The sequence below is a fragment of the Hypomesus nipponensis genome, chromosome 24, assembly GCF_054491055.1.
Source record: "Hypomesus nipponensis isolate SF chromosome 24, ASM5449105v1, whole genome shotgun sequence".
Classification (NCBI taxonomy): Eukaryota; Metazoa; Chordata; class Actinopteri; order Osmeriformes; family Osmeridae; genus Hypomesus; species Hypomesus nipponensis.
Window position 1 is genome coordinate 9,937,501 of NC_140384.1, and position 15,000 is coordinate 9,952,500.

General features: G+C 49.9%; 1 protein-coding gene across 1 annotated transcript in view; it reads right to left on the reverse strand.

Annotated features, from left to right (window-relative positions):
- The window catches only part of sema6a (sema domain, transmembrane domain (TM), and cytoplasmic domain, (semaphorin) 6A), a 101,002-nt gene that overhangs the window by 25,413 nt on the left and 60,589 nt on the right, over window positions 1-15,000 (reverse strand). Inside the window, 8 exon segments of the mRNA XM_084690300.1 lie at window positions 375-515; window positions 2,028-2,201; window positions 4,029-4,187; window positions 6,136-6,267; window positions 7,559-7,776; window positions 9,493-9,581; window positions 10,121-10,240; window positions 11,992-12,082. Coding sequence (XP_084546426.1) covers window positions 375-515; window positions 2,028-2,201; window positions 4,029-4,187; window positions 6,136-6,267; window positions 7,559-7,776; window positions 9,493-9,581; window positions 10,121-10,240; window positions 11,992-12,082 — 1,124 coding nt within the window.

Below are 15,000 nucleotides of genomic sequence, written 5' to 3' on the forward strand. Positions count from 1 at the left end.
TCTAGTTAGCCGATCACTGTCAAAGTGTTCTCTTTTCCAGCTGGTGTGTGTGTGCAGATGTAACAGGGTGGTATTGGTGCTGCTCCTCAGTCCTCCAGATCTTTCCCCTCACTGGTACTCCACCCCGGAACCTCTGCCTCGCAAGCGGGATCACTAAGCAGCTACGCCAACGAGAAGCTAGCTTTTCTCTGGTCGCGGATGGCCTGTGTTTACACCTGAAGAGTGAGCTTGATTCCCACCGGTTAGGCAGACAGGAAGTGCTGCAGCTCTAGACAGGAAGTGCTGCAGCTCTAGACAGGAAGTGCTGCAGCTCTAGACAGGAAGTGCTGCAGCTCTAGACAGGAAGTGCTGCAGCTGGAGAAGGAAACACTTACTTCTTGCACTTTCCGTGCCTCTCGCAGCGAGACAGGGGCACCTTGACCACACAGGAAGTGAAGGCCACAAACAGGGAGTGACCCTGGCTGTCAATCTGCATGCTGATGATTCGCTTGTCCTCCACACCCTCTATACTGCACCTGGAGTGGGCGGAAGGAGAGAAGAGAGAGGTTACACAGGGTAACTAAAAGGTTGAGGACTGGGGATAGAGGAGGGTTCATAGGGGGTAGGATGGAGGGATGAGAAGGAGAGGATGGAGAGAGAGAGAGACACGATGGCGGGGTGGGCAGTGATAGGCTGATGGACGGTGTGAATACTCAGCACAAACACAGCACTCAAAGCCACTCACACCACCCATGTTGATAGGACCTGAGTGAGAGAGAGAGAGAGAGAGAGAGAGAGAGAGAGAGAGAGAGAGAGAGAGAGAGAGAGAGATGGAGAGAGAGAGAGAGAGAGAGAGAGAGAGAGAGAGAGAGAGAGAGAGAGAGAGCCATCCTCCTGTCTTTGTCTGCAGGGACCCACTTTAATCTCCCTGGAGTGCACGGTGAAAGGAAGAGAGAGAGAGAAAGAGAGGGAGAGAAAGAGAGAGAGAGAAAGAGAGAGAAAGAACAGCGCGAGAGACAAAAAGGACAGAAAGAGAGAGAACGGAAGAAAGAGAGAAAAAGGCAGAAACAGACAGAAAGATACGAAACAGAGATAGGGAGAGAGAGAGAGAGAGATAGGGAGAGAGAGAGATGGGGGAGGATTTATCCCCTTCTCTTCGTACAGAGTCAGGCTTGCATTAGAGCTCTCAATGAGGGCTTATAGTCCATCTATACTGAGTAATGCTGGGTGGGCCATCCCGCCTGATCCGGGCAGGCAAAGTCACTTACACACAGATCTGCTCAGCCAGATGGCTGCTGGCCAGAGAGGGCTCCAACCCTGCCATGCAGGAGAGGGGGGGGAGGGAGGGGGAGGAGAGGGGGGGGAGGGCTCTGTCCTTCATATCACACGTCCTGTCATGTGACGCCGCATGTTGGGTAACCAGCACCTTGTCACCTTGAAGGCCCTCTCCTCTCCTTCCCTTCCATATCTCTTCTGGCTCCTCCCCCCTAACCCTGTCCCCTCCCCTCTTCCTTCATCCCTCTCTTTATCATCAGCCTCACATCTAAATATTAGTTTTGGCCGGGAGGGAAGGTTGTTCTTCATTGACTTCAGTTCAGTAGTAGATGTCCCACCTCATCAAGTATTAGAAGCAGATCTGGGTCTGGCTCTGAGGGCTGTGCAAGCCTGCTCTGCTGGCTTTAATCATCCAGAGTTTAGCGGGCCGAGCCTTTGGTGCGGTCTGAGCCTCCGTCACTGGAGAGCCAGTCCCGTCCTCTTTCATTTAGCAGCTGCGGTGGTGGAGTGTAACCTGATAAATCTCTATTAAATGATGGAGAGGCCAGCTGGCAGGGGCTGGGGCTGGGGTCGGGGCTGGGGCCGGGGCCGGGGCTGGGGCCGGGGCTGGGGCTGGGGATAGGGCCGGGGCTGGGGCTGGGGATAGGGCCGGGGCTGGGGGAAATACTTTCTTTGAGGTTGAGGCTGGAGCTAGGGCAGGGACAACATGTGTGGTTCTGGTTAAGGGTCAACGCTTGGCGACCTCTAAGCTAGACCACCTGACCGTGACGTACTTCTCTGGGTTGTAAACATTGAGCTCTTCCAGAAACAGGCTGTCGTTCAGGAAGCCGGTGTCCATCTTGGCGAGGAACTTCAGGATGATGCCCTTCTCCGAACCCAAGAAGACCACCGTGTGGTTCCTGTGTGGCCCCGCGGCGTTGTCCACGGCGATGCGCGTCAGACGGTATCTAGAGGGAGGAGAAGAGGGTTAGAGAGGAGAGGAGGGAGGAGAGGAGGAGGGGAGGAGAGGAGGAGAGGAGGAGAGGAGAGGAGGGGAGGAGGAGAGGAGGGTTAGAGAGGAGGGAGGAGAAGAGGGTTAGAGAGGAGAGGAGGGAGGAGAGGAGGGTTAGAGAGGAGGAGGGTTAGAGAGGAGAGGAGAGAGGAGAGGAGGAAAGGAGGGTTAGAGAGGAGAGGAGGGAGGAAAAATCACATTTCGATTTTTTAAAAATGTTTTCTGTTTGGCTTAATTCTCACTTCTGTCTGAACCCAAAAATAAGGTTTATCTTATGGAATCACCAATTATAGACTTCCATGACGCTTCTGGTGTCATCAAAAGAATGATTAATTTGCAGACCAACTATGCAAATGCCATTTCTCCATGGAAATGAGAGATTAAAGGCAAATGTATTTATCCAGACATTTGTGAGGATCAACTTCTTCTTCCTCCCCCTCCAGTCTTACTCCACTAAGTCTGTATCCATGAAATAAAAGGATGTGCTGTTTCTTGGACTGGAAGGAGATAAAGGGGAATTTGAAGCGAGATGTAGGATCGGGTCTTTTTCTGTAACGGAGGGAAGAAGAGTTCGAGGCCAGGTTGGGTCCCATCCTCTCCGTCTGTCCTGAAAACCTCCACAACTACTCATCTCAGGGAGTTTCTTTTTTCATTTCTATCACATCAAATCAAAACAGGCCTGGGACCTGAAGGCCTGACGGTTCAGGCTTATTAAAGTAGCCATGTAGATTCTGCCTTTGTCCACTCCAAATCTCATCTCAAGGACGACCGCGTTTTCAGAAGAACAGAAATCTCTCCGAGGGGGACGTATGCAAGGGGAAATGAGGGGGGGGAGGGAGGAGGAGGAGGGAGGAGGAGGGATTCATCCTTGAGATTGTTTTCCCTCTCCTCATGGTGCTTGTCTGATGCACACAGGACACAAAGCTCTTACAATGAGCCCACTACCATCGTTAGTTTTTACCCAATTTGCTCGTAAAAAGCTGGAATCTGTGCCTCCCTTCAGGCCCTCGTTATGTAGAACAAACCAGCTCATCTGATGTCCACTTGACTTCCCGTGTCCCTGAGTGTCATTCAAAAGAGAGAAACGAACACAGCACATAACCTTGTCCCCTGTTGTGTGCCTCTGTCGAGAAACTATCTTCCAAGCTTGCGTCATGCTTCCAGTGGATATCGCCTCGCCAGCACAGCCTCACAGCTCGTCGGTTGAGATGAGCAGATTGTGCGTGAGGAAGAGAAGGGTCTTTATGTAATGACGACAATGCTGTGGTGTTTTTTCCGAGCTTAGTCTACATGCCTTATCGTTTGGTGGAGCTGGAGAACAGAGGGGATTTTAAAGGGGATTAAATCCCACTTAAGGGTTGTTCTCTAACCACCAGAGTCATCAAGTTGGTAAACTCAGTCATTCACCCAGGACAAACAAGATGAGAAAAGTCGGGATGAAACTATCACCAACCGTCTGTGGAGGGATTGATCCCTCACTGAATTGCCCCTCCAGTTTGTTTCAGTTGTCATGTCTTCCTTGAGGGAGTATACCTTGGTGAAGGTGTAGCTTTTAGGGGGAATCTGACAAGCCCTTGGTGGCATTGCTTGTAAAAAGGGCTATACACACACGTGATTTCAACTCCTTAAACCCTGCATGACCCCAACAACTAGTTTTTTACAGAAGTTTTTTTTTCTTCTAGAGTTCCTTTATAGTTATTGTGTACTGTGGTTAAAAGACCCGGGTTCAAGGTCCTTAACCTGGCTCTGTGGGCCCGCTGAGGCGGTTGGAGGCAGCACTCACCGGACCATGGTCTTGAGGAACCAGGGTCTGTTGGCGATGGAGGGCACTGCCTCATCCATCAGAGGGTGCTGCTTGATGAAGTTCAGCGTGTCGTCTGGGAACTCGTTAGACACCTTGTACTTCTCTATGGCTGGGGAGGAGCCGGCACAGCAACCAGGCCTGGAGGGAGGGAGAGGGGGGAGGGAGAGGGGAGGAGAGAGAGGGGAGGAGAGAGAGGGGTGGGAGAGAGAAGGAGTGAGGGGTGGAATAATTGAGAAATAAGAGAGAAAGGAGAGATGTGGAGAAGAGAGAAAAGAAAGTTATAAAATCGTGATTTCTTTGACACCTCAAAAGCCAGATCTAACTCAGCAGAGACACATTCTAACCGCAGTACTCGTGCAAAACAGTAGCTCCTAGAATCAGTGGATAGCGTGTACTCTGCAGCCGTGTGTAGCAGAGCCAGGATAGAAGGTAGGCCTTGATCTGGGACCTCACCTCGGAACACACGACTCTTTAACGAGGGGAGAGAGAGAGGAGGGGAGGCAGTAAAACAGAAGCTGTCTAATATAGCCGATCCTCTCAAAGATGTGCCACCTCTCGAAGCTTGTGAAACCTCCTTCCAAGTCCTGTCAGTCCTCTGCAACACTGAACACACTCCAGAAACAGCTTAATCTGCCTCCAGATTAAAAGGGTTTACAGAATATTTAGTAAATAGTTTGAGGTAATTCCGTTTGTGATATCCTAAAACTGCCAAAAATGCTTTATTGGCAGCGTGTATGGTTAAACTGTTGGTGAAGCTGTGTTGAACTTTACCAGTTAAGGGAGCAACACATTGGATTTGCATTGAAGCCCGGATAATAATATGAAGTCCCAAGGAGTGAATGTGAATGAAAACAGGTCTATCCGATCTTACATTTACATCCTAGGCTATAAGCACACGCTTTTCTCCTCAGCAACATAGAAATTGTGCGTGTAGAAAAGGGCAGAATAAGAGAACTCAATCGCTTCTATTCAGATCATGTTCTTTCACGTCCACTTTTGCGCTGACATTTGATTCCTTTATCCAAAGCGACATTCAATATTATACATTGTATTGCATACAGAAAAACGAAATAAAAGCGACACACTACGTTCTACATGAGATCGCTTCGGTCCACGTGGAACGCAGACAGACAGGCAGGCAGACAGACAGACAGGCAGGCAGACAGGCAGACAGACAGGCAGACAGGCAGACAGGCAGACAGGCAGACAGACAGACAGACAGACAGACAGGCAGACAGGCAGACAGACAGACAGGCAGACAGGCAGACAGGCAGACAGACAGACAGACAGACAGACAGACAGACAGGCAGACAGGCAGACAGACAGGCAGACAGGCAGACAGACAGGCAGATAGGGACGTGATTGTATCAACGAGACGAGAGCTAACGACCAGGACTCATTAACACCTGACCTGGATTCACACAAACACATCATTTCCTGTTAATCACCACCCCAGGAGAATGTAACTGTACGCTACTGGTTTCACAAGCCATATGGGCACATGCCCACACACACTGACAGTGATACACACACACTGACAATTATCTTCCCTGGGTCTTTGTTCTGAAGCTTTCCCTTAGATAGAGAGAGAGAGAGAGAGAGAGAGAGAGAGAGAGAGAGAGAGAGAGAGAGAGAGAGAGAGAGAGAGAGGGAGAGACAGAGAGAGAAAGAGAGAGAGAGAGAGAGAGAGAGAGAGAGAGAGAGAGAGAGAGAGAGAGAGAGAGAGAGAGGGAGAGAGAGAGAGAGACAGAGAAAGAGAGAGAGAGAGAGAGAGAGAGAGAGAGAGAGAGAGAGAGAGAGAGAGAGAGAGAGAGAGAGAGAGAGAGAGAGAGAGGCAGGCAGATCTTTCCAGGGTAATTAGGGATGTTTGGGATGGCAGATTGATCAGGCTGGTGCACTTGTAGAATTAGCCAGCCATCTGGAAAATGAGCTCACGCTTCGTTTGCTGATATCGAGCTCTTTTAAGCTGCAGCCATTGTTTGGATGTCTGTGTGTGTGTGTGGGAGGAGGAGGCTCGGGGAGTATTTGTGTGTGTGTGTGTGTGTGTGTAGGGGGAGGGGGGGGGATGAAAACAGAATCGTCATACCTGGGTTTGGGAACTCTTTCCTCGGGAAAAGGTGTCCAGGTGGAATCTGGCGACTTCTGCTCTTTGAAGCGCCCCGTGAACGCGTTGGCCACCTCCGCCATGTCGTAGGCACAGACCGCCGACCCCGGGATGCTGCGGAAATACAAAACAAACGCACCCGAACCCCACCCAACAAGTCAGTCAGTCTGTTAGCGAGCTCACGAGTAGCCTAGCTCTGAATCTCTGGTCTGTGCGTCACCCTGCTCTGAAAGGGAGGTGTCTGGGGAGGTTTGGCAGCGAGGACAGTGTCAAACAGCTTGCGCTGAGGACAGAATTTGTCATTCTGTTGGCCTCAAGGTCTTGGCTGTAGATCTTGCTAATCACAGTGCAGGGTTGGCACAAACTGCCCTAATGTGAGGCTGTAGTTTTGTACATTATGTTTGTTTCTGCCTTTAAATACGCAGTTGACCCCAGGAGATTAAACATGAGCACTTTTCTTCTTTAAATGTTGCCGCCGCTGCCGCTAAAAACAAGACAACAAAGCCTTCAGCCGCTCTGCGAACAATCTCATACTCGGGTCTGCGTTCAGGACAAACTGTTCGGCCAACTCAACAATGAACGGTCGATAAATCCTGAGGAGCAACAACATGTTCCTTTTCATTTGCCCTCTTAACTGGAATTTGTGCCCGGATCAAATTTGAGGATACGAATCTGGAAGCTGCTTCATTGCGTTTTAATGGTCGTTAACCGTGCTCAATTGCATTGTCACAAGCAATTGTCTTATCTGCTAAGGGACCTCGCTGAGAAAAACTGGAAAATTACCGTGTGTGTCTCGGAAGCTGCAATACATACTTGGTCATCTTCAATTTGGATAATTCTCCTTCCTGCTTGAATTAAAATTTCTCACTCTTGACGTGAATAATGAAATACTATGAACCTAGCTGCACTGTTGTGATGGCAAGGAAGAAAACTATTCTCACTGTTTAAATTAGCCAGCGACAGTGTGCGTGTGTCTGCCTGTGTGTGTGTGTGTCTGTGTGTGTGTCTGCCTGTGTGTGTGTGTGTCTGTGTGTGTGTCTGTGTGTGTGTGTGTGTCTGTGTGTGTGTCTGCCTGTGTGTGTCTGTCTGTGTGTGTGTCTGCCTGTGTGTGTGTCAGTGTGTGTGTGTGTGTCTGTGTGTGTGTCTGCCTGTGTGTGTGTCTGTGTGTCTGTGTGTGTGTGTGTGTGTGTGTGTGTGTCTGTGTGTGTGTGTGTGTGTGTTTGTGTGTGTGTGTCTGCCTGTGTGTGTGTGTGTGTCTGTGTGTGTGTGTGTGTGTGTCTGTGTGTCTGTGTGTGTGTGTGTGTGTGTGTCTGCCTGTGTGTGTGTGTGTGTGTGTGTGTGTGTGTAGGGCGTATTACAAACACTCCAGACTAACCAAGTCCTTTTATTTCTTTCGACCAATCACCTGTTGTAAGGAGTGGAAAAGGTCGCCATGACGACGTCGCGGCCGTTGACGTGGAGGACGTTGGTTACGGCCTGCAGGATGTTGAAGTAGAAGTGGGAGTCGCCGGGGATGGAGCAGTTGAGGCGGGACTTGAGGAAAGAGGTCCACTGTTTCTCCAGCACGCGCTGGGACCCACCACGGTCATTCTTACACACCCGCGCCACCCGGGGAAACACCACCTGAGAGGGAGGGGAACACACAACGCTTCAGATGCTTCTCTTCACACACACACACACACACACACACAAGCTTGCACACACACAGACACGTATTCACATGGGACCTGTTCATGCATGTGTGGAGTTTCTCAATGAAAAGCAATGGAGATATTATTGGCTAGAACAGGTGTGACAGTTTGTCAAGGTGCTTAGGGAGTTATGTCATTGCTATAAATTACATATCTATCTGCGGCGCTTCACATGAAACGATGAAATGAAAACGGTCGGATGTCAGTCCATCCGTCTGTCTGTTTGTTTCTATGCTAATTAGATGACTTCTCTGGTATATGACTGCCAAAATGGTGGGGCTAATACATCAAATATGACATGAAAAAATAAACAGTTTACATTATAATTAATGAACCCAACGTGGATATACATTTCCAAGATGAGGAGCAGGCAGGGTTGACTAATCAATCATTGTGTTCAGTAAAACACCTGTGCCAGATGGCGTGCTCTTGATGGACTAATGGTGTTTGGTATTCCTCCCAAAACATCAGAGAAAGTCTCTCTGGATCCATATTCAACACTTTCAGACAAGCCTATCTGATGCCAATGATCCCTTTACATCGTTTTTTTTTCTTCCCTAGCCCTCCTCTCTCTCTTTTTCTCTATTTCCCTCTCTCTTTCTGCTCTCTCTCTTTTTCTGTATTTCTCTCTGTCTCTCTCTGTCTCTCTCTCTGTCTCTCTCTGTCTCTCTCTGTCTCTCTCTCCCCCCCCCCTCTCTCTCTCTCTCTCTCTCTCTCTCTCTCTCTCTCTGTCTCTCTCTGTCTCTCTCTCTGTCTCTCTCTGTCTCTCTCTGTCTCTCTCTCTCCCCCCCCCCTCTCTCTCTCTCTCTCTCTCTCTCTCTCTCTCTCTCTCTCTCTCTCTCTCTCTCTATCTCTCTATCTCTCTCTCTCTGTCTCTCTCTCTCTCTCTCTCTCTCTCTCTCTCTCTCTCTCTCTCTGTCTCTCTCTCTCTTTCTCTCCCTCCCTCCCTCCCCCTCTCTCTCTCTCCTCTCTCTCTCTCTCTCTCTCTCTCTCTCTCTCTCTCTCTCTCTCTCTCTCTATGTCTCTCTCTCTCTCCCTCTCTCTCTGGCTGCTTTCCATTTCATCAGAAACTATGTAATGTTGATATGATTCATTTCCATATCGTATTTTCTTCATGCGGGTATCCAATTAAACTTGTCCACCAGAAACGAAATGAAAGGATTAATGGAAAATGTATTTTACATCCCTCTGGTGTCAAAACCTGATGGAAAATAATAAAACTCTTTATATTCTCACAATCCTTCTCGTCTTTCAATCTCTCTCCTCCTCTACTGTGTAATTTAGGAGGAAACTCAAATTCCCTTTCGAGGGAGCGGACTGAGGGACTGACAGGTCAAACAGTGTCCGGCTGGGACGTGCAATTCAGAGAGTATATTTAGACTTCAAACTGGATTTCCAGACGATGGCTCACAAGTCTTTACTTTCAAACCTATTATTAAACTCACATCCTGTTCATGTTTTTCCTATTATTAAAATTTTCGGTGGAGCACTTTGCGTCTTCCTGATCTCCCTTCCTGATATGTGATACACCCACTTCCTACTTCCTGTTTACTCCCCGAGGAATCAACTCCCCCCGCATCTCCTGAAGAACAGGAAGTAAACAGGAAGTAGCTGATTCAAGTGGAGAGGGCGACCTGGCTGGCCTCACCTTGCCCATTGTGTTGTACTCCATGGCGATTTCCCTGAAGAAGAAGTAGATGAATTCTCCATAGTCCACCGCCTGGACAAAGTAGGGCTCTGAAAGACATGAAGAAGAGACTTTACACAACACACACCTAATAATACTCTTCTGTCAAAAATTGTCTTTCACCCTCTCTCACTCTCTCCTCTTTTAACCTTGAATCTCTTTCATCCTTCTGAGAAACTTCCGAAACCCCTTTTTTTTTTTGGTGTGAAAACTCTGACAGGTTTTGGTGAAATGGTTTTCCTTCTTCCCAATCTAGTGCTGGGTAGCTGTCATAAAAAGCCTCGAGGCCAGGCACCGTGCTGAGAGAGGCGCCATTCTTCTTCTCTTCATTCCTCCTCCCCACTAGTGGACACTAGTGGACACTAGTGGGGAGGAGGAATACATCAAACTGACTGAGTGTCATTTGCATAAACACCCCATACTGTACCTCATGTGAGCACACACACACAAGTGCACGAGCTTGAACACACATACACTCACAACCTGACTAGTTTTCCAGCCCTGTGTGTTTGTGTGTGTGTGTGTCTCAGTATTGCTCCCGCGTCCACCAGCCCTCTGGTCTTTGTGTGTGAGGCCGCGATCTGCTCACCTTTCAGCCATTTGGAGTCGTGTTTGACAGTGCGCAAAGTGGGGCTGTCTCCAAGGCTACGATAGATGACTGCATCGATCGCTAGGAAGTCTGTTACTGTGGCCGAGTAGAGCTTGCCATCTGGAGAGAGAGGAGAGAGAGAGAAGGGGGGTTGGAAAGATGGAGAGAGAGAGAAAGGGGGTTGGAAAGATGGAGAGAGAGAGAAAGGGGGTTGGAAAGATGGAGAGAGAGAGAAAGGGGGTTGGAAAGATGGAGAGAGAAAGAAAGGGGGTTGGAAAGATGGAGAGAGAGAGAAAGGGGGTTGGAAAGATGGAGAGAGAGAGAGAGAGAGAGAAGGGGGAGAACATAAGAAGAGAGAGAGAAGGGGGGATATGAAAAAGAGGGGTTGACAGAGAGAAGGAGGGAGAGAGAGATGGAGAAGTGAAGTCAACCATGATGATCCTGAGCAGAGCATTTGAAAAGCTACTCACAGATTCCACTCTGTGGCTGGACACGAAGCCTGCACAGAGCCACAGGCCTGAAGAATGGATACACACTGACAACCAGACACACTGACACACATCTAACAGACTGTAAACACACACACACACACACACGTGCAAACCCACACAGCATTCAGTACATATATGCTGAAAGACAAACACACACACACACCAGCCACAATTATACACACACACACATAAATGCACACCAGATTCAAACACACACACACCAACCACAAACGCACACATGAGAAGGGAACACTATCCACCACTAGAATGACCTCAGCTGCAATTGGATGGCAGCTTTGGAAACTGTAACTACATAATTGAAAGGATAGCAGGAGAAAAGAGGAGGAGGAGGAGAGGAGAGGGGAGGAGGGGAGGAGAAGAGGAGAGGAGGAGAGGAGGAGAGGAGGAGAGGAGAGGAGGAGATGAGAAGATGGGAGAAGAGAGGAGGAGGTGGAAGAGGAGAGGAGGAGGAGGAGAGGATTTCCTCCAACCACTTATAGATTCCAGCTCTAACTTTGCTTCAAATGAACCAGTTAACAAGGTGGTTCCTCCTCCAGCCTCCACCCAAACACTGAGGAACCCTCCCACACAGAACACTCATGGGGGATGACTCCCTTGGCGGTTCCTCTCCCCGCTCTTTTCGTTGCGCTGGGTTTTGAGGAGGAGTTGTGACTTGGACTCACACGAGGCTGACTCATACAACATACTGTAAGGCCTCTTTTCTCATCTCAAGATTTATTTTTAATCTCCCAGTTTCAGGGAGGAGGATTCCAGTCAGGGCTGTTTTGTTTTTCGGCGCTCTCCACCACAAAAGATTTGTGTGTTCCTCCAGCCTGTCCCAGACTCCGGAATGAGCCAGGCGACAGATTCCACTCGCCAACACGGAACAAGTGTGTCCCAGAGTTCAACGGTTGGTTCTAAAGTGTTGCGGCCATTTTTCTCTGTACTTACAGTAATGCTAGCAGAGAGGAGATCAAACTTATTACGTGCTAGTCTGTTTGTGAGCTCATGCGAAAATGCATCCCAGACAGTGATACAGTACTAGGCATATGATGATGAAGTCAAACTGCAAAAGCTGTATGAAATGCTGTTCATCCAGATTAATCTTCTCATGTAAAAATACTGATTCCTCTCCAGCTTGTGTTTGTGAAACTGAAAGCTGTGATTTGATGGGACTCATGCAATGAAACAGACATTGCAGTTCATTGATAAAGCCCCATTAAACTTGAATCCTACATCTTGCCTCTCTCTTCTCTACTCCATAAAGCTGGAATAAAGCTCTCCATGCATCGCAATCATAAAATCGGAGTGAAAGTTTCCTTTTAGAAGCCGATGAAGGATAAAGATGCACAGTAGTAACAGTTAATGAAAGAGTCTCACCGGCGAACAGGGCGATGTTGGCATGCTTGGCATCGTAGGGACATCGTGCCATCCCGCTGATCTCCTCGCCCTGGGCGTCCAGAGAGTCCATCTACCGGAAGGAAAGAGACAAGGTTTAGAGACAAGGTTTAGAGACAAGGTTTAGAGACAAGGTTTAGAGACAAGGTTTAGAGAGCATTCAAACTATTTCCCAGCAAGCATTTACTCCCAACTATGACCCTCCCATTCCGGCAAAACCAGAGAGAGAGAGAAAGAGAGGGGGACAGAGGAGAGCAGTGGACGATCAGCCAGTCCTGAGGCCAGACATCCAGCTGAGGAAACAGAACAAGCGTGGCAGACGATCCAACTCTGGGTCAAAGGTCACAGGCATCCCCCAGGGGGCCGTGTCCCCCTCAGTAGGGACCGGACAGTCTTTCACTCAGTTCTGGTCCGAGGTCAGTCTGACAGTGGTGGGCGCAGATCCACTTGGAGAGAGGAGAGACACCATCTGGAGTGTGTTCTGTCTCTCTGTGTCTCTCTGTGTCTCTGTGTGTCTCTCTGTGTCTCTCTGTGTCTCTGTGTGTCTCTCTGTGTCTCTCTGTGTCTCTGTGTGTCTCTCTGTGTGTCTGTGTCTCTCTGTGTCTCTGTGTGTCTCTGTGTGTCTGTGTGTTTGTATGTCCCTCCCCCTCCCCTCCCCCTCCCCCTCCCCCTCCCCCTCCCCCTCCCCCCCTCCCTCCCTCCCTCCCTCCCTCCCTCCCTCCCTCCCTCCCTCCCTCCCTCCCTCCCTCCCTCCCTCCCTCCCTCCCTCTCCCTCTCCCTCTCCCTCTCCCTCTCCCTCTCCCTCTCCCTCTCCCTCTCCCTCTCCCTCTCCCTCTCCCTCTCCCTCTCTCTCTCTCTCTCTCTCTCTCTCTCTCTCTCTCTCTCTCTCTCTCTCTCTCTCTCTCTCTCTCTCTCTCTCTCTCTCTCTCTCTCTCTCTCTCTCTCTCTCTCTCTCTATGTCTCTCTCTCTCTCAGGACAAAGGCTAGATCTTGCCAAGAGGTGGAAATGCTTACACCACCTTTCTGGTCTAAACAGGTCATTTTATATTCTATTCCTGTCTCGGCGGAAACAGCTATCATCTGCTCGCTAAAAAGGTCACACACACTCCTACAAGCGAACACACACTCACACGCAAGCTAACACACACTCTCTCCGCTCTGAAACAACTCGGCCAGAGAAATACTTGAGTGTGATTTGGCAGAGTGGGAAATAACTGGTGACCTTTCATGGCACAGAGCATCACCAACTGTGATGTCACTCTCTCTCACTCCGGTCTGAGATTTGTATTAACAGAATATCGAATTGAACCTGTATTTTCCCAAAAGAACATTTGTGATGACATGGTTGTGAAAATATTGATGTGGTGTGTTTGGCTGGGTGATACAGGGGGCGGTCATTTTCACTCTGTAATAATACTTGGGTGATTGCTTTACGAAGCTTCTATCTCTTCCAAACACACACACACACACACACACACACAGGTACACACACAGGTACACACACGCCAACAGGCACACACATGCAGCCCTTCTCTCTATTCATTTCAGCATGGCAGTGACCTCTGTCTTCTATGGCTACTGTCAGTGATCTATCCCCGCAGTGTGACCCACACAGACTGCTGCTCTCTGATGGATGAGGTCAACCTGCTATCAACCAGGACAGACAGAGGGAGGGGAGGGGAAGGGACACACATGTAGAAACAGGTGATGTGACTTAGTGGGGTGTAGAAATGGAACGAGCAAAAAAGAAGAAGCTTTCAAGATGAGAAGGAGGTAGAGAACAACTGTACTTTCCTGGTAAAGCGGTGCTCAGTGTCTAGACCTTGACTGGGGGACGTAAACCAATTCATTAACCGCTAACGAGTTAACAGTTAACAAGGTTGCAGTTAACGATCCTCTAACGCAAATTAATTATGCAAACGGAGGGAAATAAAGAGATGTGGTGCGTGGCCGTTAGGCGCTCTGTGATTGGCTGTGGCGTTTCCGTGGCGTCGCTCTTATTGTCTCACAGGAGTGCCATGTACAAGCACGTTCCATCTCGCACGCGCTCAGTAAGGACCATTACTCTCTCTTCTCCCTGCATACCTTGCCCCCACACACCCAACACCCCTGCAGCACCCAACCCCATTCTCTCACCTTCACACGCCCTCTCCCCCCCTCCACAGCTCCAGTCTTTCACCTGGCCCTCTCCCCCCCTCCACAGCTCCAGTCTTTCACCTGGCCCTCCCCCCCCTCCACAGCTCCAGTCTTTCACCTGGCCCTCTCCCCCCCTCCACAGCTCCAGTCTTTCACCTGGCCCTCTCCCCCCTCCACAGCTCCAGTCTTTCACCTGGCCCTCCCCCCCTCCACAGCTCCAGTCTTTCACCTGGCCCTCTCCCCCCCTCCACAGCTCCAGTCTTTCACCTGGCCCTCTCCCCCCCTCCACAGCTCCAGTCTTTCACCTGGCCCTCTCCCCCCCCTCCACAGCTCCAGTCTTTCACCTGGCCCTCTCCCCCCTCCACAGCTCCAGTCTTTCACCTGGCCCTCTCCCCCCTCCACAGCTCCAGTCTTTCACCTGGCCCTCTCCCCCCTCCACAGCTCCAGTCTTTCACCTGGCCCTCTCCGCCCCTCTCCGCCCACTGCTCTACTCCGCCTGGCAACAGGTGATGTAACAGACACCAAGCGTGTGTGGGCAGCTGGGGGAGACAAGCTTTATGACAGAGAGTGGAGCTGGGAGACCACTACCTTGCGATATCTCTGTCTCTGATGCTCCCAACTCAAGGGGAAAAACCCATGCCATGGCTGCCAAGGTGTCTGTGTGTGTGTGTGTTGAGTGTGTGTGTGTGTGTTGAGTGTGTGTGTTGAGTGTGTGTGTTGAGAGTGTGTTGTGTGCGTGGGGTAGTGAAGTGTCAGGCTTGACACAGATGGGCCCTTGGGAGGGAGGGAGGGAGGTGGTGAGGGAGGGGGGGGGGGGGCTGCCATCGAAAGGGACAGGAGCATTTGTATGTCCTC